Here is a 22998-nt window from a genome sequence, read left to right as displayed (position 1 = left end):
TCAGGGAACCGGGCAGCTGTGGGGCACTCGCCGACCCTGGGCGAGCTGCAGGGTCTCGGACAACCAGGTGAGCAAGCCATCGGGATCAGCAGTGGCGAGGCTACAAGTACCTGTCGCTCCCCAACCCTGGTAAGCTCATCTCTCCTTGCCAAGGCATGCTGGGAGTTGTAGGCTTTTATTTCCTGGACACAAGGGCTGTGCAGGACATGGAGGCTACTCTGTGAAATGGCCGCTGAAGCCTCAGACTTCCGAAGCTGAGGCCGAATCTTGCAAAGCCCTATTACAGATTATATGGGACCCATTCACTCTCCATGCATTAATGAATTGGGTTGCTCCAGTCTACATTCTGGGAGAAGCAAAACATGAACATAGCAGCAAATGTAGGATTTTATACCACATGGGATCACAGGGAATAAAGGGGTCAAAATATTTATCTGGAGTTTACTGGAATAAGTCACACCACATGGCACTCAGCTACGTAGAAACTTTATGACACAAACTCTCCGCAATTGCGCCAGAGAGAGTTTGGGCATCGATTCAACTGTCCAGTACATTTGATTGGACATAATCAATACATTATGAATGACATCTGAGCCATTTAAGAAGAAAAAAAACTCTTCCATGCTTAAGGGACAGCGTATGCTTTACACCGGGTGGCCAGGGGGTGGAAGGAAGGTGTGGCCCTTCACATATTTTGGGATTTCAACACACAACAGCCCCAGCCAGCAAGGCCAATGGTCAGGGATGTTGAGAATTGTAGTCCAGCAAAATCTGGAGGACCACACCTCCACAGCTTCCCCATCCCTACGTTACACTCACCATGAAGAGGCTGCCCAAATAGCCTGACTGTGATGAGTATTGCGGTGCCCGACATGCCAGGTCTGGGCATATCCATTACCTTGAGGAAAAACTCAGGGACCCCTGTTTGTCCACCACTCTCAGCTCCGTGAAGAAGGGATGGGATACATGCATAACAATCACATTAGAATGGAACTCACATGGGATTGGGGTTGCCTTTTGCTTCACACTCAATGAATATATTATCCCTTGGATCTACAATATAATCCTTCACAGACTGTTTTGTGATAGTGGGGGGTTGAGGCACTGCAAAGCATGTACAAGAGAGAGAAAGACAAAGGGAGAGAATATAAGGGGAAAATGAAGGCATTTCCACATATTGCCATTTTAAATAATACAGGTTTTATGCATAAGGCCTCTTTTACAACATCATCCATCCCTCTTATGTATTGTCTTACGAGCTGTGCAAAGCACAAGGGCCCTCCAAATGGAAAATGGACAATTATACAGGCCCAAAGGTTCTAATGAAAGTCAAAGTTGTTCTCCTATTTGCAACTAAGCATCCATGAACTGCTTTTGCCTTCCTGCTTGTGAGAGAGACAAGGAGTGCAATCCGCCGGAAGGTTCTACTGCACAAACCCCATTTAAGCTATGAGCTGTGCAAAGGAGAGGGTTTCTTTGGAGGATTTCTTTACCTGACTTTGGAGTCTGTCCAAATTCAGGGAAAGCGGAGGTTGCTCTGGGGGATGAAGAAATGCTCCTTCCCTGCCTGAAATAACTCCTTCCTTGCAGAGACACTAGCAAGGCTTTCCTTTCTTGGAGGGGGAAGATATTTTTCTTGACGCAAAGCCATACCCTCACAGGTGCAACAGGAATAATCTGGCGCAGGACTGGTTGGGGCGAGAGGCTAGCAGCATGGTTTGACAGAGAGTGGCAGTGCAAAAGAGAATTCAGAATCAGATGGGCCCCAAAGAGAAAGCAGGAACTAAAAGTATATGCAAAAGCAATGAGAGAAGGCACAGGTTCCAGGAAAAGTCAAAGACATATATTGTCTACAAACATGCATGCTGTTTTATTTGCAGCATTGCCTCCATTTTAAGGCAGAGGAACACAGAGGCATGGCAGTAAGAGATTAGACTAAGGAAAGCTAATGAATCCATGGCAGAGAATGCTTAACAGAAGTAATAGTTAAAGGAGGAATCCTATGCACGTTTAGGTAGGGGGAAAAAGTTTACATCTCCTAACATGCTGGGAGTTTTTCTATCTAAACATGTACAGAAATAATAATTATAATAATAATAATAATAATAATAATAATAATAATAATAATAATTATTTCTTGCCTGCCTCTCCACCCTGATCAAGGCAGGGAACAACAATAAATGATAAAATACATAATACTCAATTAAAACATAATATACATTGTTAAAAACATCCTAAAAAACATCCTAAAAACATTTTAAAAACAACTTAAATTGCACTTTTAGTATACAGAGTGGACCTAAGGAGAGTGCTTTCCCAACTCAGGAACTACAACCTCCTCCCCCTCTGTGCACACTTAGAATTTAGGAATGGGTTACTTCCAAACAAATGCTTCACCCAGAGTTTTCAGTATCTGGACTGAATCTGTATCTTCTCTCTCCACAAAAAATCCACTGCTCACCCTCACCTCCCTCTTCCCAGCAGCCCAATTCACAAAATAAAAATCTCCACACACACTTTCCCATGTTCATCTTTAATTAACTCACCCACATAGTGGAAGAAGCTGTTTTTTTATTTTATTTACATTATTATTATTATTATTATTATTATTATTATCATCTTTGACTGAAGAATTATGTCAGAAAATTACAGCAGCCTGTGCAAGACCGAATGACACACACACACACCCCTACTCAAACTCCTCCTGTCCTCCATTCCCTGTCCCTGCAAACTTCAGCTGCTGCTCTGGCTGGCTTCCCCCCAGCCACCCCCCAACCTCAAGGCGCCAGGAAAAGTGGACAAAACCAACCAGACAATATGAAAAGCATCTCATTTGCACTTAGCATTCATGACTTTTCTGAGTTCTGTTCAGAAGGGTGGGGAAATCAGCAATAGTATTTACATGAATATGTTTGGTCCCAATAGCATGGTTCATCCATCACAACAATCCAGTTTGTTTAAAGCCCTGAGATGTGTTGTACATACAGCAGCATGCTGGTTCAGGCTGCCTGATGGCTCTGGCTGAACATCCAGGACCTCTGGCATGTCTCGCTCCCAACATGTCAACAAAATAAGCCAACAGCAACTGTCAGCTATTTCTCTGGCTTGTCAGACCACAGGCAAACCAGAGTTCCTCGTCCCCACATTCACACAAACAACCCAGGGATAGGGATGGAGAAACATGTGCTGTTCATACACATTGAGGTTCTCTACATTGGTTTCCTCTTTCACGCTCAGACATGAGCATTCTTTTTCTGATTGGGAGTGCACATCCAAACGGTGCACACCCAAAATGCACACTTCCTCCCATAAACATGAAAATAGATATGAAAATAGACATGAAAATGTGGAATTAGAGGGCACATGCACACATTTACAAGTGCACACTTCTGACGCAAACACAAGCTCAGGAAATTTTAAAAATGTCCTGGGAATTGTGTTCCTGCTCACGTTTGCAGTTGGTGATATGAATGGGATATTTTTTGCATGATTTGCAAACAGGGAACAAAATTCTTGCACGTTCCTGGGTTCTTTAGCCGTTTATGCTCAAAGCAGGAGTGATGGGGTAGGGTGCACCTGCATTTTGCTGTGTACATGATAACAATGTTTTTTAAAAAAATCTGAGATATTGTGATGTGTGAATCGGGCTGGTGTCTTTGGGACTAAGTGCCCTAAAGTGGCACGTACCATTTGCTCCAACAACAAAAACAAAATGCAACAGTTCATTTACTTTGATTAGAATGTTTTAAATCTTCTGTATATCATTATCTAGTTACAAGCCCAGCTCTGACGTTCAAGGTATAAAAACACAGACTTTCATTTCTGATGGCTCTCTATTTTAGTGTCCAGGGCCACGAACCATACAAGTAATGCTGATCGTACAGCCTCATTCACTTTAGATTTCTTAGGCTTGCGGCTCTGTGCAGATTTCCAGTAGTCTTTTTTAGAAGTGGAGATGGCTATTTCATAAAGAAAAAATAATTTGGAAAGTAGGACTTACATGTATCTTGAATACTTGCTGTTAATTCGAAGGTGTAAGCATAATAACAAGAGAGAGAGAGAGAGAGAGAAACAGGTAGGGTTAATCTAGGACATTTTAGTTCTAATATTAAATATCTAAAGGGATAAAACAAAAACATATTTTAATAGTTATTAATATTATTAGCCTAAGTATGCGCTTCGGTGCTCCTGTGAAGAAGCATTAGATAAAATAACAACAACAATGTGGAAAAGAAATACGATTACAAAAAAATAAATAAAAAATTCACGGTTTACAAATACTGTCCAAAGTCCAACAAAGCCATTCAAGCCTTTAAAGAGGTCGTTCTTTCTAATGTACACATCTTCCTTAAAGAGCCTCCCCCCAATGTGGTGCTCTCCTGATGTGTTGGACTACAACTCCTATCATACCTAGCCAGCATAAGACTGCTTTAACACATGGGGTGAACTCCTACATAAGATAAACTTGCATATTCCAAATGTGTGGTGGGTTTTAGGAATTCCGCAAGGCTCCTCTTTAAAAACTTCCAAGTTCTTGTGTGGCTCAAGGGAGCGAAAAGTACAGACTTTGGCTGCTCCATAGGTACATGGAGGCAATGAATGTAAAACACTCTGGTGGACATATACAAAATCATTAGAGAAAGTAACCATTCCCCTGCCCCTTCCAGGTATCTGAGACATAGCTTTCAGTGCCTCTTTTCTCAAAGTATAATCGCCATACGTCCAGTCGAGACATACAACAAAATCATATCATTTATATCTTGTTCCTCCTGTATCATCTTTGTGGGAAGAACATATTACTTGTATCCTAAACACCCCATATGAAATAAAAGAACCTGCAAAGATTAAAAGTTTGCAAATGTATACGTCAGTGTGTCATTTCTCTCCTATTATAAGGAACAGGTCATGAAAATAGACATGAAAATGTGGAATTAGAGGGCACATGCACACATGTACAAGTATATTTTATAATCAAAATGAAACATGGATCTAAAGATTTCTGCCTTACTCATTATTATTAGTACAAAATTAAACCCAGCAAAACCAATCTTGTTGTATTCTTTGGAGTGTATTAATCCGTTACAGAGAGTTAAATGATAGCCAAAGGCTTTCTAAACAATGGAACTATACATATATAACACTCAGAAAAGTCCAAAAGTCATAACTCTGGCTATGGGAAGCTCACAGAGTGGAGCAGGTGCAATCACCACACCAGTAGAGGCTGGTGGCTCCAACGTTGGTGGTGTGGTGAATCTGCTCTGGGTTTCTGCACCTTGTTTGACCAATCAGTGATATAATGCCTCTAGCCATGGAGGCTCCATTTTGCTTGTCATTACTAATACTCTTTGAAATGGGCAGTATCCAGCAGGGATGCTGCACTCCCACAGATTCAGTTTGGCAAGCGACTCCTCCGTTGTGCAAGCGGGACCCACCATTTCTGCAATGGAGATTTAAGTCTTCCTAGAGAAAGCCCTGAAATGAGCAGAAACACTCATTTCTGGTTCAGGACAGGTCAGGGGAGCGCACTTATTCCAGCTCCGCTGACCTGCCCCAATTAGAAATGTGCATTTCCACTCGTTTCCAGTTGCTCCCAGAATTTCTAAATCTCCACTGCGCAAGTGGCGAATGCTGCTTGTGGAACGGAATAGGCAGGGAAGCAGTACCCCATTGGGTACTGACCCATCTAAGCTATACTAGTCATCACCAAATACTGCAACAATAAGTTCCACAAGTTACTCATGCACCACGCATAAAGGTATTTCTTCTTATTTTGTCCTGAATCTACTTCATTGGATGATCACAAATTCTATGCATTCTAGTACTCTATGAGCCAAACTAGATGTGATGATAAACTCTTCACTTGCTGTTGTCTTGTGTTTTTTAAAGTGTTCATAGCAGGCATGATGAGGGGTGCACAATCTTCATTGGGACCATGGTGCATGGGATGGGGAGGGGAGTGAACCCTTTTCTGCCACTCAACAGTCCTGACAAAAATCTACTTCTCCTTGTTATTAGTCCTTGCTATTCTCAGGTTTTGCTATCTCATTGACTCAAGATCATTTATAAACATGTATGTAGTGCAACTCCGCTGCTCATTTTGAGCTATTATGAAAACTGTTAATTTATTCCTATCCTCCACTTCCTGGTTATTGATCAGTTATAAATCCATCTAACTTGTATCCTATGACTGCTAAGTTTTCTTAGGGGTCTCTGGCTGCTATAAGTATATCTATCAGATTGCTCCTATAGCACGTATTTTTTAAAAAATTTTTTAGAAAACTTTCAAAATTCTTAAAAGTTGGTGAAGTAAGGCTTTCTTTTGCAAAAGCCATGCTGATTTCTGGAAAACAACTCTACTATTCTTCCCACAATCCAAATTCTATTTTCATTTTTCTATAAAATGATATATGTGTATCATCAGTCCCCTTACAAATTCCTTTGTGTGAATGCTCATAATACTCAGGTTTGGGTTAGTATATTAGCAGCTGCAACATCCCCAAGATGATCAAGGAGAAGTTTCCTGGCTAAACCACTCAGTATTCAAATCTGATACCCTGCATTCATGGGTGGAGATTTGCTAACTCACATCCCTGCACCTGTAGAAAGCACTAATCTCCATGATGGAGGGCAGGCTTGTGGGGGCCTGTGGTTCAGAGGGAAGAAAGCTCATTTGCTTGGGGAGCCAGCAATTTGCACACTTATCATAAACCCAGAGCAGCTGTAGCTATTTATGCACCACCTGCTCGACTTAGTAAAACCTGAAGCCTTTCAAGTTCGCAAATAGGAGTGATGAATTAATTAGTTAAGTCTCCGCTATGAACAATGGGTCAGGCACCAGAAGGCTAAGAGAGACCCGGCACTTTCTCTGCGAAATAAAAGGAAGATTAAAAATCCAATTTCTTGTGTGAAGGAGAAGGGGACTGCAAAAGGAGAAAAAGAGGGGGTGGAGGAGAGTGAAAACCTTTGAAATGGGCCCAGCTGGGTGAGGCAGATGTTTGTCAGATCTCTTAATGCTTTCCATTGATTTAGGCCGCCCCACTTTCCTGGTTCACCCTGTTACAAGCTCCTGGGATGATCAACAATGCTTTCAAGTAAGCAAGCAATATTTGTCACATTGCCTTAACAAAAGCACCTATGCTGAATATTTACCCTGATATCTCCTTTCTGGCAGGCTTGTTCAGCTGTCCAAACATCACCAGCTGATATGTGATGCACTCTTAAGCCTGATTACTTGGCAGCAGGGCCCACTGAGCTTAATGAGGCTTACTCTCTTGTAAGTGTGCTTAAGAGTGCCACCTTGGCAATGGAAGCGATGTTTAGGGGGAAAGGTAGGCACACTAATCCCTATGTATTGTTGACAGATTGCAGGCACAGACAGGTAGCTGGGTGTCACAGGTACCTGAATGCTGATCCATCGTACCTAGATGTGACAAATATGTACTGCGTAACTGCCTAAGTAATAAACACAGCCAGCAAAGAAGTGTGAAACTAAGACAAACTGCAAAAAAACCAACAACCTGTATTGCAGTTTCTTAACCTACAACAAATAATTAATTGCCCCCAGGGTATTATGAAAATTAGGGGATCATATTGAAGTCTTAATTAAGCTCTTGATGGAAGGTGCTTTAGAAATGCGAAGTGTTATTTAAAAAGCCTTGCAACCTTTAGTGTGACTCAACATTGTGCAAGTGCTGGGTGTGCCTTTTGAAAGAAAACTTGTTGGAGGTCATGTTACACTTGGTAAGACAAACTGACTCATTCTTCCATTCAATGGGGGTGGGGGGGAGCATCACAGGAAGGACTTTTAGAAATCACTTGTGTTTGACTCCATTGCACCCACTTTAATTTCAAGAGGCTCATATATCAGAACAAGAGCCTGTGCTCAAGGTAAAAAAAACGCCGTGATGTTCCTGTAATGAAGCTTAGTGTTACTTTGACTTCAGCAAAGAGTTCCTTCAACAAAAGCTGCAACATTTAAGCCAATAAAGGATTAATAGTGCAATCCTATGCATATTTACTAGGAGGTAAGTATAGCAACCTTTCCCAAGCTGCGCCCTCCAGGTGTTTTGGACAACTCCCATCATTCCCACCCAGCATGGGATGATAGGAATTGTCCAACACACCTGGAAGGCACCCAGTTGGAGAAGGATGGTGTATAGGATTGCAGCCTAGGGATAAAATGATCCAACTTGTACTACTCAGAATAGACCCTATGAAAGGAATGAGACTTAAGGTAGTCATGACTAATTTATGTCCCATTCAAGTAGGGCTTATGTTGGATTTTACCCTAACTGTTTCCATCCAATTCTAGATCCCAGCAGCCATGACTGTGTGATTGACCCTGAACCAATTTTGTCAAACCACCACCACTCCATGGAATATTAAACATCCCCCTTTGAAGGATTTTTCATAGCTCTGTTTGAGCTGATATTAGAGTCTAGGCCTAGGATGACAACAACAACAACAGGAAAATTTAAGCCAATCTACCACTGTTTATGCAAGTAAAATTATGAATCAATTTAACACTCTTCGGAAGTTGTTTTTTTTCACACCCCAGGATGTTCTCTAAAAATATTCATAATTGACAACCCAATTCCAAGCTAAACTAAAGGGAGTTTTCCCATCATTCTATAAATCTTCACATTTAATGCTTAAACTCTGATTGTTTAACTCGGCTTCTTCCTAAAGGCACAGGATGTAACTGCCTAGCTGAAGTTATGAAGATCTTTGTCTGGTCAGTTGATTGGGAAGCTGTCTGGAAATTCTATGTATATCAACAAGTTCATGGAAGGCAGGCGGATAGTAATGCAATAAATCAATACATAAAATCATGAGTTCAGCTTTAATTAAAAGCTCCCAAAGATTGATGTACATGTGAAGGCTTAAAAACCTGAAGGCAAGTCTGTATTCTTTTAAAATGAGTTTAGGGGTTATTCTAAGAAAATAGGTTCATGATGTCTAACAATGTGGATTACCTACAGAGGATTATTGGATTCTTCACTTGTCAGAGACACTGTGGCCTAGTTCACACAATCAGCACAGCCCACTGTGGTTTATCACGGTGGGGTGCATGTCACTGCATGCCAAACAACTTTTAAATATTCAAGCCACAACCACAGTTTGTTGTCTAGTGCGAACCCAATGATGGTGGGTTGTCGGCATGACTAACAAACTATCTACAACCCTAAAACAGCCAATAGGTTGTGGATGGTTTGTTAATCATGCTGACAACCCACCTTCACTGGGTTTGCACAAGACAACGAACTGTGGTTGTGGTTTGAGTACACAAAATGGCTGCCCTCATGCGCAGTTAAGCCCAGGGATTAATTAATCCACTGGGGTTTAGTGTGACATGTGAACTGGCCCAATGACTAGAATTTATTGTTGTAAACCGCCCAGAGAGCTTCGGCTGTGGGGCAGTATATAAATATAATAAAATAAATAAATAAATAAATCTTAGGCTATTGGGCAGTATAGAAATGTAAAAACAAAACTCTCATACACTGCAAACCTTGGCCAGCCAAAGCCCAGGCCAAAACCGTTTCTGGTTTGCTACCTCAATAATGAATGACTTCCACATTGTTTATTTATTTGATGGGTTTGTTGATTGTTTATTTATTATTTCATCTATATCCCCCTTCCTCCAAGGAACCCAAGGCAGGATGAATTTATCTCCTCAGTTTTATCCCCACAACAACACCGGGCAGTACCTAATGGGGCCTCTGTGATTACGCAATTGACATGGTGGTAGCATAAACAACTTGTATCCCAATGCTAATAGCATAACCTGGTGTGACTGGTTTTCCAGGGAAACCCATTACACCAGCTTATGCTATTGGCATTGAGCCATAGGGTGCTTACATTAGCGCTATGTTAGTTGCATTGGATACTGCACCCTTTGCAGGAGGTTAGGCTGAGACAGAGTGACTGGTCCAAGATCACCCAGTGAGCTTCATGGTTGAATGGGGAGTAGAACCTGAGGCCTTAACTAGACCTACCTTTTACCACGCAATGGAGGAGTGAAGATCGCGCGTTGTGATTAATGCGAGATCCCTCCTACGTTTACACCTAAGGCGTGATGACCTCAGGATGAGAAGCATCGCACCCGCCATTTTTTTATTTTCTTAAAGCGATGGCAGCGCACAAACGGTCGTGCACAAAGGTAAGTGTTTTTTTACATTTAAATTAATTTCCCCGCTCCCCCCCCCAACCCCGATGGGCGCAGCTCCCGGCTCCACGCAAGTAATTGCACGGAGCGGGGTCAAGCCGTGGAAACAGACCACACGTTCCACGGGCTCAGGCTCAGCCTGGGCCCGTGGAAAAAGTGGGCCCAAAGGGGAGAGCTCTATCCCAGGGCAAGGGAGGGATGATCCTTCCCTGATCCCAGGATCCCCTGTGCGTCATGTGGATGCACAGGGACGATCCTGGGGTTTGCCCGGGGATATAGCCTGGTCTAGCTAAGGCCTGAGTCTCCCCAGTCCTACACTAACCACTATAACACATTTAGAAACTAGCTAAAACTATTTCTTTGGGACAGCACATCTACCCTGCAAGTATAATGCATGATGCAGCTCACCTCATGGATTGCATGGAGAACTTCCATGACACCTCCATCAGCTGCCTGAAACCTCCAGAGGTGAAGTGTAAACTTTCCACATGATGTGGAGGATGTGCACAGAGCCCTTTAAGGGCTTTGGAATGTGAATTGTGTAAAGTGTGTGGGGTGTGTGTGAGGAGAATGGAGAGTGGGATGCATGCATACATTTAAAAAATGACAGTTGGTGCTGGGAAGAAGGAGAGGAGAAAAAGATGGCTGGAGGAGGAGAAGATAGGAGCAACTGAGGAGAAAGACAAAAGAAGGCAGCAGAAGGGTGATGTAGAGCCACTGAGAAGGACATTCAGGGAAAACAGGAGAGGGGTGAAGTAGCATTTATTTATTGCATTTCTATACTGCCCAATAGCCGAAGCTCTCTGATTGAGAAACTAAGGAGAGTGGGACTTACTTCTAGGGTGACCATATGAAAAGGAGAACAGGACTCCTGTATCAGTTGTATTGAAAAGGGAATTTCAGTAGGTGTTATTTGTATATATGGGGAACCTAGTGAAATTTCATCTTCAGCACAACAGTTAAAGCTGCAGTGCCCTGCCCTCTTTTAAATCTGGTCGCTCTGGTATAGCTCCTGCAACTTTAACTGTGGTGATGAAGAGGGAATTTCTCCAGGTTCTCCAAATATACAAATGACACCTGCTGAAATCCCCTTTTCTATGCAACTGTTAAAGACACAGGAGCGCTGTCCTCCTTTTCACATGGTCACCCTACTTACTTCCAAGTAAACATGCAAAGGGTTACACTGCACAGCGTCAATCCTGTGTGTCCCTATCTGACAGTAAGCCCTACTCAGCTCAACGGGACTTATTCTGAGCAAGCAGTGGGGGACTCAGCCAGTGCCGTGAGGAAAGGCTGCTCTTCCCGCACCAGCTCAGTCCTTTTCATGCCACCTCCGTGGGGATGCCATGCAGAGGTGGGTAGTTGGCCAGTGCAGGAGTGGCTTCTCCTGCTGGTGCTGGCCATGTAGGGTGACCATATGAAAAAGAGGACAGGGCTCCTGTATCTTTAACAGTTGTATTGAAAAGGGAATTTCAGCAGGTGTCATTTGTATATATGGAGAACCTGGGGAAATCTCTTCATCACTACAGTTAAAGCTGCAGGTGCCCTGCCCTCTTTTAAATATGGTTACTCTAGTATAGCTCCTGCACCTTTAAGTGTTGTGATGAAGAGGGAATTTCACCAGGTTTTCCATATAAACAAATGACACCTGCTGAAATTTCCTTTTCAATACAACTGTTAAAGATACAGGAGCCCTGTCCTCCTTTTCATATGGTCACCCTATGGCCACGTCCCTTCTAAGGATGCCCTTCGCTGGGAAATATGGTTCTTTTTGGACACAACTAAGTTATGCGGTGTGTACACACTGATTCGTGTTTGTGAACTGAGCTGCTGGCCTTTCTCTGAACTCTGGGAACTTCTTTTAACGCAGTTTCCTCCCACAGGTTTTACAATTCGTGCAAATTACCTCTGAACTGAAATTAAGTCCGGTGGGCTGAACCTAGGAAACCCCGTTAAACTCCATCCCCCATATGGACTTCTCCAACATCCCTAGTCCCTTTCTCCATGCCATTCCCAGCACAGAGAAAGGCAAAATGGGTGGCGGATGACATCAGTGGGTCAGGCCATGCCCAGTGATGTCATCCAGCCTGTGGAGGGCTCACTGAGGGGGCAGTTTAGCCCTCTGCCACACACACAAAACACCCCTGATGGACACAATAGTAGTAAGTTACCACTTGGGAAATGGTTGTCTGCATGAACCTAATGTTCTTTTTGAAACTGCAGCAGGATCCGCCAGTGTTGAAATCAAAGTAAGAGGAAAATGCAGTTCCAAAGGCAGCACTTCAATGACCCTCACATCTATCTTTTTAGTTCAAGTACTGCAATGCATTACTTGTAGTGCATTCATCTGCAAGTGGTTTTGATGGTCATACTGATATTGGTTCTGATGCTGTTTTCACTTTTCTGGAACAGTTTGCTACCTGCTCCACTGGTAAACAAGATGTGGTAATGGCCACCAATTTGGATGGCTTTAAAAGGCGGTTGGATAAATTCCTGAAGGAGAAGGCTATCAATGGCTACTAATCTTGATGGTTAAGTACAACATCCAGTATCAGCGGCAATAATCCTGTATACATTAGCTGTTGGGGAACATGGGTAGGAGGGTGCTGTTGCACCATGTCCTGCTTGTGGGTCCTTGGTCGACAGCTGGTTGTCCACTGTGTGAACGAAGTGCTGGACTAGATGGACCCTTGGTCTGATCCAGCATGGCTCTTCTTAAGTTCTTAAAGACAGCAGTACTCAATCATTTTATACTCGCTAGTACAAAACAACAGAAGGTCCACTTCACATTACCAAGATTATCCTTGATTTTACAGTATGTTACAGCTGGCCACATAGCTATGAGCTTCTGGACTAGATGATCATCTGGACACAATGAGATGAACAAAAAATATTACAGACCTTACAACGCAAGAAAAACTGATTGGGCCCTGGAATGGGGTAATCAAGCTTCCTGGACATCCAAAATCCACTTTAAATTTGCCACACATTCTGTGTCAGTTTGAAGTTATGTGAATTAATTTGCCCTCATACTTTGTAAGTTACCTCATTACCCATAAACAGCTGAACTTGAATATAGCCTCTAGTTCAAAGTACAATTTCTGATTCCGGGCCCCACCCTACCAACTTGGACAAGGGCCATGAAAGTTTGGATGACTACCTTAAGGTTACACAAAAGAACTGAGGGCTGACATCCAGTCTTTTCTCTAACCATTAAAGTTCATGACTTACTTCCTAATGATATTAATTGTGAAAGTGTGAAAATAAATCAATAGACTCACGATCCCGAGGGACTTCAATGGCTCTGATGAGGTGATGAAGGTATAAAGCAAGCACCACTCCCATATAGGTTAGGAGATACCTTTGCATTACCATTTTGAATATTTGGCTAAGATCCTACGTCCCCAGTTTCTTCCAACAAGGCAAAGTGGTGTCTTACTACCGTAGTGCAGCAGGATACTTGATTTGCTGCAAAAAAGAAAAAAAGAGGAATTAAGATTCATATTAAGATTCATATATGCTTCATTTTCCCCAACCCCACCTAAAACAAAACAAAACCCAACTTGTAAGAATACAGCAAAAGAAAAACAAACTATACATTCTAGTTAGTCCTTTGTGCCGTAATAACTAATGAAGACTCAGATTATAGATTGGGTCTTTTGGTCTTCTTCCAAAGATTTTAAGAATTGTCTATTCAACTCTCATCAATTGGGATAAACCCATCCATGTTATAATGATAAAGCCTTCATATCATCCTATTGGTTCTAAGTTACACCATAATTTGCATGAGCCAACGGATTTCAAACCTTAATCCAGTTTTAGATGTAGCTTATGTCCCAGACTCTTAGGATCTTTTACTCCAAACTAGCTCATGTGATGTAAATTAAGTACTTGACTGTGTCAGGCAGAGAAAGTCCTAAAACCATGGCCTAATCTACACCAAGCAGGATATTGCACGATGAAAGCGGTATGAAAGCAGTATATGAAAGGCAGGAGCCATACCAAGCAGGAAATAGTGGATATGAAAGCAGTATGAAAGTGGTATATGGTATGTGTCAATGGGCCCCAACAGTTGTCAGTGCACTTCAATACCGCTATAAAGCAGTAGTGTGGCTCCTGCCTCTTATATACCAGTTTCATATCGCTTTCATAGTGCAATATCCTGCTAGGTATAGATTAGGCCCATGTTTAAAACTTACCCATGTTCCATGTTTCAATTATTGTCCTGCTCTGATTTTTTTTAAAAAAAAAAACTTTCAAGGATCAAACTGAGCCTTTGCAATACTTTATATTTCGATACAAAATAGGCAAATGCAAATACCCAGCATATACAGCACATAGTTAAATTATGGAATTCGCTGCCACAAGGCATAGTGATGCCCGGCAATTTGGATGGCCTTAAAAAGAGGTTAGAGGAGGAGAATGCTATCAATGGCTACTAGTCCTGATGGCTATGTGCTACCTCCAGTGTTGGTAGTGAGCCTGTGTACACCAGTTGCTGGGAAACATGTGTCTTGCTTATGGGTTCCTGGTCAACAGCTGGTTGGCCACTGTGTGAACAGAATGCTGGACTAGATGGATACTTGGTCTGATCCAGCATGGCTCTTCTTAGGTTCTCAAATGTTCTACCCATTATAAGGTCACTGTCTAAGCTCCTCCTCCAGGTGTCGCCGTGAAATAAGATGAAGTGGGTGATTAAAGGAGAGAGAACCTTTTCAGTGGTGGCACCATGTCTATGGAATGCCATCCCCAGTACTCACTTGGCACCTACATTGTGGTACTTTAAATCCCTTTTTTATTCTCCCAGGCATTTTAAGAACTGTTTTTAGAGCTGCACTTTTATTTTGCTACTTGTTTTGCTTTGGTTTAATGCACTGTACTGTCTTTACTCTTTGATGCTGCCTTTATCTCAGTTTGAATATGTGTTGTTTTGATTCATTGTTGTACTGTTTGCATTTTATGTTTTTAATCTGTTATACACAAACCCGTGATTTAAACATACGTGGACCATTCACAACTGAAACTGGCAAGTGTGCTGGGTATTTGTACCCTTGTACAGAGCAGCTTCGTAATCTAGGGGTGTTCTTAGATCCCCCATTGTCAGCATGGGACACTTAGAGCCATCCATTTCTTGCACTTTAAATATCACCCAGACAACTTTGGTTATTGAGTAATTTAAAAATGTAATACTAATAATAGTAACAACAAAAATAAAATAAATATATAAATAGTACAAAATGTATTATACAGAGAGACCCTGACAGAGTCTGAGGGTCTTTCTTGCATTATAGTTTGTACTCAGTTACAGATAACTGAGTACCAAATCTATCTGCCTTTTGTGAGGTTTGATGGGCAAGATGAATGCATAACATTTGGCTTGTTTAAAATTAAAAATTTCTTTGGTAATAGGTTGATACTTTCAAGTGTTTTAGGGGAACATCCTGTTGGGTTATTGTGCCAGAACTTTTCTCCCTCTGGAACTCTGTTTGTGCTCAGAAAACAAACACACATCACGCAGGTCTTACACAGCAGAGCTGGTTTATTTCCTTCAGGCTTCTGTGCAGTCCAATTCAGATCAGTTCAGATCAGCACACTGAGGCATACACAGAGAGCAGTGATCATAGAGCAGTGATCAGTAAGCAGTGATCAGTGATCAGTTCCATTTTACACAAGTGAGAAACTATATACAGATCTACACAATTCTTATCTACATTACATACAGCTGTGATGAGGCTAACTTAGAATCTTGGCAAGGTTCCCAGAACAGCCTCTATCTCAAGGTAATTGCCCACAGATATACTTTCTCTGTTTAACCCTGAGATAGCCATACACACACAATTTTAATGACTAAGCAAGTATTTCTTTTCATATACTTAACAGTCCTCCTCTTGCGCATGTTGTTTAAATTGTGTTACAATCTGAGACCCAGCTTTAAAAGCATCTCTTTGTGTTTTACCATTGATACTGGTTTTGTGAATAAATCAGCCAACATCATTTCAGATGGACAATATTCAAGCTTAATCCAGCCCTTCTGAATTATATCTTTCACATGAGAATAACGAACATCCACATGTTTAGTTCTTGGTTTACACTTTTCAGATGTAGCCATACTAATACATGCCTGATTATCCTCAAATATGGTTACTGGTGTCTCAATTTCCAACCTTAGATCAGCAAATAATTGTTTATACCACTCAATCTCATTACAAGCCAGAGATAAGCTGATATATTCTGCTTCTGCACTAGAGGTTGCTACACAATTTTGTTTTCTTGTATACCAATCAATCAAGGATTGATTGTAAAAGAATGCTGCTCCACTGGTAGACTTTCTATCAATTGCGTTAGCCCAGTCAGCATCTGCATAAACACAGAAATTTCCATCTTTGTGTGTAGATATTTCCAATTTGTAATTGATTGTACCTTTTAGATATCTCAATACACGTTTTACAGCTGTCCAATCAGTTACAGAAGGTTTTGTCATTTTTCTGCTTAAAAGATTTACAGCAAATGTAATATCTGGTCTACTTAGGTTTGCTAGATAAAGTAAACTTCCAATCACACTCTGATATTTCTGTATGTCTTCCATTTCAGTACTGTCTGTCTGATTTTGAAAATCAGTGACCATAGGAGTGGCAACAATTTTACAATTCTCCATGCTGTGTTCTTCCAGCAATTTTTTAATTTTGCCACTTTGTTCAATCAGAAATGACCCTGTGTTAGAATCTTTTGAAATTTGCATTCCCAAATAACTTTTCACTGAACCAAGGTCTTTTAACTCAAAATGTCTTTGCAGCTGGTTTACAAATGTGTTTTTCTGTTCTTCTTCATTAAAAACCAGTAACAAATCATCTACATAAATCAGCAAATACACTACATTTGAACCATCCTGTTTTGTGTACAAACAATGATCAGCTTTGCTTTGTTTAAAACCCATTTTGATCAATACATTGTCCAGTTTCTTATTCCAACACCTTGCTGCTTGCCTCAAACCATATATGGATTTTTTCAATTTACAAACTAACCCTGGATTTTTAACAAAACCTTTTGGTTGAGTCATGTAAATTTCCTCAGTTAAATCTCCATATAAGAAAGCTGTTTTGATGTCAAAATGAAATACATTCAATTGTTTTTCTGCTGCAATTTTTAACAAAAGTTTTACACTTGAGTATTTTGTTGTAGGTGCATAAACTTCTTCAAAATCTATTAGATATTTTTGAGCAAATCCTCTTGCTACCAATCTTGCTCTGTAACGTTCCACCTGTCCTTTCTCATTTTGTTTTACTTTGAATACCCATTTACAGGTAATGGCTTTACGACCTTCAGGTAAAGGTACTAGCTCCCATGTTTCATTTTTTTCCATTGCTCTGATTTCCTCTGACATTGCTTCATGCCAGCCCTGAGCTTCTGTAGGTTCCATTTCCTGAATTTCCTCAAATGAAGTAGGTTCATAGGCTATTAGTAAAGCTCTATGAGAAACCTGTTTGCTTTGGTATTCATCTGAATAACGAATTGGAGCTTTGCGTTCCCTTTCTGGTCGCTTTGGCATAGTTACAGGCACAGTTTCCTCCTTTACAGTTTCTTCCCCCTCCCTCTCTTGCTGAGATTGTTCAGGAATTTCTTCTGTTTCTACAGCTTTCTGTTCTACAGGCAAACTTACATACTGTTTTGTTTCCTGCATTTGTTCATGAAAAACTACATCTCTGCTTACAATTACACTTTTGTGATATGGAGACCACAAACGGTAGCCTTTTGTTTGTGTATCATATCCCAACAGTTTACATTCCAAACCTCTTTGAGCTAGCTTTCCTGGTCTGTTTTCTTTCTGAACATGAGCAAAACATTTACTTCCAAAAACCCTTATATGTGACACTCTAGGTTTTCTTTTGTAAAACATTTCATATGGAGTTTTTTCATGTACAGAGTGGTAAAGCCTGTTTAACAAATAATTTGAGGTGGACAAAGCTTCTGCCCAGAACAGGTTAGACAATCCTGACTCTTTCAATAGAGCTCTTAACATGTTCTGCAAGGTTCTGTTTTTCCTTTCTGCAACTCCATTTTGAAATGGTGAATATGGAGCAGTAAGGTCATGTTGTATACCTTCATCACTGAGGAATTTTTTTAATTGGTTGCTAAGAAATTCACCTCCCCGGTCCGTTCTTAGATTAGCTATAGGTTCTTTAAATCTATTTTTACTCCACTTAACAAACGCTTTGAACTTTCCAAAAGTTTCACTCTTCTGTTTTAACACATGCACAAATCCAAATCTACTGTAATCATCAACAATAGACAAGAAAAATCTGTTTCCTCCTTGACTTGTCTCAAAAGGACCTGCAAGATCTGCATGTATTAATTCAAAAATTCTTTTTGTTGTTCTCTCACTATGTTTTGGAATGTTTGACTTATGACACTTGGTTTCACTGCATACATTACATTCTACATAGTTAGAACATGGTTTGATTTTCACCCCTTCACACAATTCTGGAATCTTAGAAATTGTTTTATAGTTAGCATGACCAAACCTTTTATGAGTTAAATGGATACACTCTTGGTGTGGTTTGCAATTGGCTATTGTTTTTGTTGTGACTTTGCTGGCTACAACTTCATTTTCTGTACAAGTATTAATCACATACAAAGATTCTTTCATTATTCCCTGCACACACACCTTGTTTCCATGTTTTATAGTACAATTTTCTTCAGTAAAACAAACCTCATACCCCATTTCTGTTAACTGAAACACACTTAGAAGGTTTGTTTCCAATTCTGGTACATATAAAACACTTTGTAGTTCAACTCCCAGACAATCAAAATATACATTACCCACACCACAAATCTGGATTTTTGTTCCATTTGCAAGGGTAACACACTTTTGCTCTGAAGTAGAAGTTTCCAAGGTTACAAATGAAAGTTTGTCTTTTGCCATACTTATTGAAGCCCCAGAGTCCAAAAACCAAGGATTCATTGTTTCTTTGACTCTTGCTAGAAGACACTTCTTTGTTGATTCAGCTTCATTCATGTTGTTCTTTTCTCTCCACTTTGCTGTTGACTGCTTTTTCTTCTTCTTGTTGCAATCCCGCCTTAAGTGTCCTGTGGAACCACAGTTAAAGCATTTCCTTGCCTTTAATGCAGCCACCACATCAGAAGATTTATGGCTTTGTTGAAATTCAGCCACAGGAAGTTTAAGGCTCTGTTGTTTTGAAGCTTGTCTTCTTTCATAGGTTTCCAGTAGTTTTCCAGCTACATACTCGAGGGTTAAATTTTTCTCCTCTTGACTTTCCATCATGGTGACAACCGCGTCGTACGATGAATCAAGACTTGACAAAATCACATAGACTTGGTGTATAGTTGTAAACTCCATCCCTCGTGCCCTGAGTTGATTGAAGATTTCTCTCATGCTTTTCAAATGGTTTGACATAGACTCCCCTGGTTTCAGCTTCATTCCATACAGCTTCCGGGTTAGAATTATTTTACTGCCCGCTGTTTCTCTTTGATATACAGCTTGTAGCGCATTCCAGCACTCTTTTGATGTATTCAAAAACTGAATGAAGGAAATTTGAGAGTCTTCCACAGCTAATGCAATAACTGCCATTGCTTTTGCATCGTCCTTAAACCATTTAGCATTCTGTGGATCTGCTCTATCTGGTGGATCCTCTGTGACTACATACCACAGTTCAGCCTGAATCAGATACATTTGCATTTTGTAAGACCATAATGCATAGTTAGAGTCATTCAGCTTTTCCAACAATTGATGCAAACCAGACATATTAGCTCCTGCCATTCCCTCTGCTTTAGGAATTGGTATCTCACCGTCCTCCTGCTCAGAGTCCTCCTCAGAGTCAGCCGACTGAGATTTTTCCTCACTTTGCAGCACTGGCTTTAGCTTGATGTCTTCCTTCATCAACAGTTTTCTGTTTTAGCAGACTCCTGGTTCTGATACTGCACCGTTCCCATCAAGTTCTGGTTCTTCTGCCTGGGTTAGGCTGGCGTAGACTTGCCTGGACTGGACTGGGCCCATAACCTTTGTTGGGTTATTGTGCCAGAACTTTTCTCCCTCTGGAACTCTGTTTGTGCTCAGAAAACAAACACACATCACGCAGGTCTTACACAGCAGAGCTGGTTTATTTCCTTCAGGCTTCTGTGCAGTCCAATTCAGATCAGTTCAGATCAGCACACTGAGGCATACACAGAGAGCAGTGATCATAGAGCAGTGATCAGTAAGCAGTGATCAGTGATCAGTTCCATTTTACACAAGTGAGAAACTATATACAGATCTACACAATTCTTATCTACATTACATACAGCTGTGATGAGGCTAACTTAGAATCTTGGCAAGGTTCCCAGAACAGCCTCTATCTCAAGGTAATTGCCCACAGATATACTTTCTCTGTTTAACCCTGAGATAGCCATACACACACAATTTTAATGACTAAGCAAGTATTTCTTTTCATATACTTAACACATCCATGAGCAAATGTTTTTGAACAAGTTGGATGGGACCTGCAACAATGACAAAATGTTGCAGTGTTTCCCATTCAACCCCTAGAAGGAGTGCTAAGCTTTTCTCCAAGACAGTGTAAACCAGCCTTCTCCAACCTGCCTCCCACCAGAGGTGTTGGACTACACTTTCCATCACCCCCATTCAGCATGGCTGGGGGTGATGGGGGCTGTAGTCCAACACATCATCTAGAGATGTCAGGATGGTGAAGGCTATTTTAAGTTGTTAGAGACTAAAGCAGGTTCTTCCATGCCCCCCTCCTGTTTTTCCTGTTTTTGTTTTCCAACTGATAGTCAATATTCCATGGCTACTGAGCATGCTGAGTCCTCAATGAGCTCTTTTGGGGGTTGTTTTCCTCCTTGGGTTTGTACTTCCTTACACTTTGGGTTTTTCCTGATCTCTTATTCCCCAGTTTTCCCCATTATTGAAAATAACAGTGACTCCACTATTCTACATTTATAGGACAGCATATGCTACCAGATCAATTAGCTTTTTGAGGAAGTGATGTCCAGATGCAACATCTCTTGGTGAGGGAAGCTTTCCTCTTTTCAACTCAATTTTCCAGATGGACTGGGATGGGAAAGGTCAAACAAATTGCCTTGGGGGATGTGAGGAAGGAAACAGCAGGCCGGAATTAGAGAAACAGCATTGTGTCCTCTCTGCTTAACCTTCAATTTGTGAGTCAATTTTGTTGATTTTGCTCCAGAATTCACATAGTCCTCATGCACTTTTAGATCTCGGAAGCAACTCCTTTCGCAATTAGAGTGACAGTGTCCACATAGAATCGATAGCTTTTCCCCCTTTTTTTGAATGAATGAAATAAAATGATAGATCTGATGTCAATGGGAATGATATGAAGGGGAAATCAAACCACACCTTGTAGAAGACACAGATCACATCTCTTCTATTGAAGCCTTGTTTTGAAGGACTCATGTGCCCACCCACAATCCCTCAGTGATCCTCCTGATAAACTTAAACCACTCTGTGGTTAGCATATTGATCATCCCAGTTCCTCTGACAAAAGAGAGAAGTGCTAATATCAACACCATGAAGAATGTGCAAGAACCAGGTGATGTGAAATAACAGCTTGGAAGATGGTTGCAGGTAAGCAGCTGCTATGTGATTCTGAACGCCGGATGACCATGCGTGTGATGGTGGCTCTTGAAAGTGTGGATCGCAATGGAAAGAGATTTGGAAATATAAAAGAACTCCTGCTCCAGATCATTTTCTTCTTCCAGATTTCAGTGTTTCATGCATGCAACATCCTCTAATCAAACACAAGTAGGGGTGCGCACGGACCCCCCGCTCCGCTTCTCTTCCAGATCCGTGATTTGCGGATCGGGCCGCTTCGTTCCACCCCCGCTCCGCCTACGTCCGCTCCGCTGCGGAGCTCCGGATCCGGATCGGAGCTCCGTTTCCCCCCCCCGGTAGGCTTGCATTGAAAGCTAAAAAAGTATACAACTTTTTTTCTGTTAAAGTTAGAAACCTCAAGTTTGGCACCATGACACCTCATGGAGGTATACACACGCACGCCAAGTTTCAAGCCAATCCCATCATCCCCTGATGTTAGGGGAATTTTTGAAAATCGGGCACCCCATTCACACCCCTTTCGATAGCTCCGTCAATTTGCATGTTAGAAACCTCAAACTCGGCACCATGATAGCTTATCCAGGGATACACATGCACGCCAAGACTCAAGGCAATCCCATCATCCCCTGATTTTTGGCGAGGCTTAAACCTTTTAACTCACCCCAAATCAAGTCCCATTTTACAACTACGTCAATTTGCATGTCAGAAACCTCACCTTTGGTCCCATGACAGCTTACCCATGTGTCCACATGGATGCCAAGTTTCAAGCCAATCCCATCATCCCCGGATTTTTTTGGGAATTTATGAAAGTCGGACACCCCAGTATCTCAGGGATTTAAAGCTGCAGACTACTCAATGGGCCCATTTCAAAGGAAATCCCAACATGCCATGAATTGGGGAGTAGAGATAAACCTAAATATGAATCTTCTTCCACACTTGAAAAATTGATTTGGAACTTGAGCACAGGAAGGACTTCTCCCCTGAGTCAAAGCAAGACACACAAAAACCATCCCTGCGAGGTGGGCAGGGGAGGAGGGAGGGAAGGCAGGCAGGCAGCAGACATTTCTTGGGGCACAAGGAAGTGAGCCAAGGATAGTTTCAAAGCCAGTAATGCATATAAAATGGAATAAATAAATAAATAAATAAACAAAGGAGGGGTGGAATTAAAAGCAGCAGTGTTGCTGAATAAACAACAAGAAGATTTTTTTTAAAAAAAGGCTATATCTGTCTTTTACCAGTAAGAGGGGAG

The 22998-nt window shown here is 41.4% G+C and overlaps 1 protein-coding gene across 14 annotated transcripts in view; it reads right to left on the bottom strand.

The window, feature by feature from the left end:
• Positions 1–22998, bottom strand: part of NFASC (neurofascin) — a 223305-nt gene that overhangs the window by 124536 nt on the left and 75771 nt on the right. For 13 of the 14 annotated variants that reach the window (XM_063142359.1, XM_063142411.1, XM_063142385.1 and 10 more), the window contains exons 3-5: positions 13450–13636; positions 4001–4018; positions 999–1104 (exon numbers count right to left, since the gene is read on the bottom strand). In XM_063142359.1, the coding sequence (XP_062998429.1) occupies positions 999–1104; positions 4001–4018; positions 13450–13543 (218 nt within the window). In that variant the 5' untranslated portion in view covers positions 13544–13636. The remainder of the gene's footprint in view (positions 1–998; positions 1105–4000; positions 4019–13449; positions 13637–22998) is intronic. The other variant, XM_063142376.1, reaches the window with a different exon arrangement.

The sequence above is a fragment of the Elgaria multicarinata genome, chromosome 1 (assembly GCF_023053635.1).
Source record: "Elgaria multicarinata webbii isolate HBS135686 ecotype San Diego chromosome 1, rElgMul1.1.pri, whole genome shotgun sequence".
In the NCBI taxonomy this organism is placed as follows: Eukaryota; Metazoa; Chordata; class Lepidosauria; order Squamata; family Anguidae; genus Elgaria; species Elgaria multicarinata.
The sequence above is the reverse complement of the archived record's forward strand: the minus strand, read 5'-3'. Positions and strand labels throughout refer to the sequence as shown.